Genomic DNA, 1,724 nt, shown 5'->3' on the forward strand with positions numbered 1-1,724 from the left:
AGGGGGTTTTCCGGTCAAGGCCGTCTTCTCTGAATGACGCCGTTCGTGCGGCGCTGGCGACGGAGAATTTTGAACGGATTGAGGAACAACGATGTGGAAAAAAGGACAAGAAATGCCGCATGGGGCGAGATGAGGAGGAGTACCGGGACACCATCATAGCTGATGTGGTCGACCATCTGAAGCAATACTACAAGAATATGAGAGACGAGCAGGCAACTAAGGAAAAGTCACCTCAGCCTGAAAAGAGAAGAGACACACGCATATACCACCCGAGGCCGCGCGTAGGATAGCCAACCCGGATGACAGGTGTTACGGGTGCCAAGGAAAGGGACATTTTGCAAAGGATTGCACAAACCCAACTACCCCTGCACGGAGGCGCTCGGGAAACGGCCGCCAGCCGACTCTGCGACCCAAGAGGAGCTGGGCGAACATAAGGGTCAACTGACAATGGGCTCAGAAGTTCAACAGGACAAAACTCATCTCAACCCTGACGACAAAAGAGAAATATTTGCACCATTGGTTGTTCCAAAGCAGGGACTTTATGTACAAGGAGAGTTTCGGTCAGTCACTATCCCGTTCCTGGTGGATACCGGGACGACAGACACAATAATCTCGGAGGTTTTACTATCAGATACCGACAGAGAGGCGCCCACCGTTGGAGCAGGATGGCATCCGAGTCGTGCAGGCAGATGGTAGTGTCATGGAAACAGTAGGTGTGGCAAACATGGACTTGCGTATTGGAAGGACAGCGTGCCCAGTACGGGCAGTCATTGCCAAAGTCAAAACCAAAGGAATACTCGGGATGGACTTTCTGCTCCCAACTGGAGGGACACTGGATTTCAACAAGTGTGAACTTTTGCTTCACGGAGAACACATCCGGTGCACAACTAGATGGGGAACTACCTTGCATGCCAGGGTGGTTGTGGCAGAAACGACTGTCATTCCGCCCGGACACGAAGCTCTTGTTCAAGGAAGAGTGACCCGTGATTTCGAATCAGGTGACCTGGGGATAATAGAACCGATTGAAGGAGGTGGTGAGTTGGCGCAAAAAGGCTTGATTCTTGCAAGAACGTTGGTAGATCCTAAGGAGGGAGTACTTGCCTTGCGGTTGCTTAATCCGGGCAGCCGAGAGTGCATGGTTCGGTCGGGCGGCACGACAGCCGGACGCCTCACACCGGTGGTAGAGAGAGATGTGCTGCAGGCACATGCATTTGAACCCGGAGATGAAAACAAGGATGTTCATGTCCCCGGCCACCTTGAGGATCTCTGGAAACGCAGTGTTGAGAATCTGGATCCCTGTTATCACTACGCAGTGGCTCGACTGCTCACTGATTTTGCGGATGTATTTTCGGAGGGCGATCATGACATTGGGAGAAATGATTGGGTGAAGCACCATATCGACACGGGAGAAACACGGCCTGTCAGGCAGAGGCCCCGCCGGCAGCCATTGTGCAAGCAACAGGAGATTGACCGACAGGTGCAGGAGACTTGTTGAAGAGGGGACTGATTACGCCATCAGACAGCCCCTGGGCCTCAAATGTGGTGCTAGTAAGGAAGAAAGATGGAAGTCAACGCTTCTGTGTAGACTATCGTGGACTTAACGAGACAACTATCAAGGATGCGTACCCAGTTCCTCGCATCGACGACACCCTGGATGCACTGTCAGGTGCGAGGTGGTTTTCCACCTTAGACCTCGCATCTGGCTACTGGCAAATCGAGCTCGA

General features: G+C 52.7%; 1 protein-coding gene across 1 annotated transcript; it reads left to right on the plus strand.

The window, feature by feature from the left end:
* The first annotated feature begins 724 nt into the window (after positions 1 to 724).
* Positions 725 to 1,495, plus strand: LOC119736820. The gene has a single exon (XM_038210830.1). The coding sequence runs from the start codon at positions 725 to 727 to the stop codon at positions 1,493 to 1,495; it is 771 nt and encodes a 256-aa protein (XP_038066758.1).
* Positions 1,496 to 1,724: the final 229 nt, after the last annotated feature.

This window comes from Patiria miniata, unplaced genomic scaffold, assembly GCF_015706575.1.
Source record: "Patiria miniata isolate m_02_andy unplaced genomic scaffold, ASM1570657v1 HiC_scaffold_3, whole genome shotgun sequence".
Lineage (NCBI taxonomy): Eukaryota > Metazoa > Echinodermata > Asteroidea > Valvatida > Asterinidae > Patiria > Patiria miniata.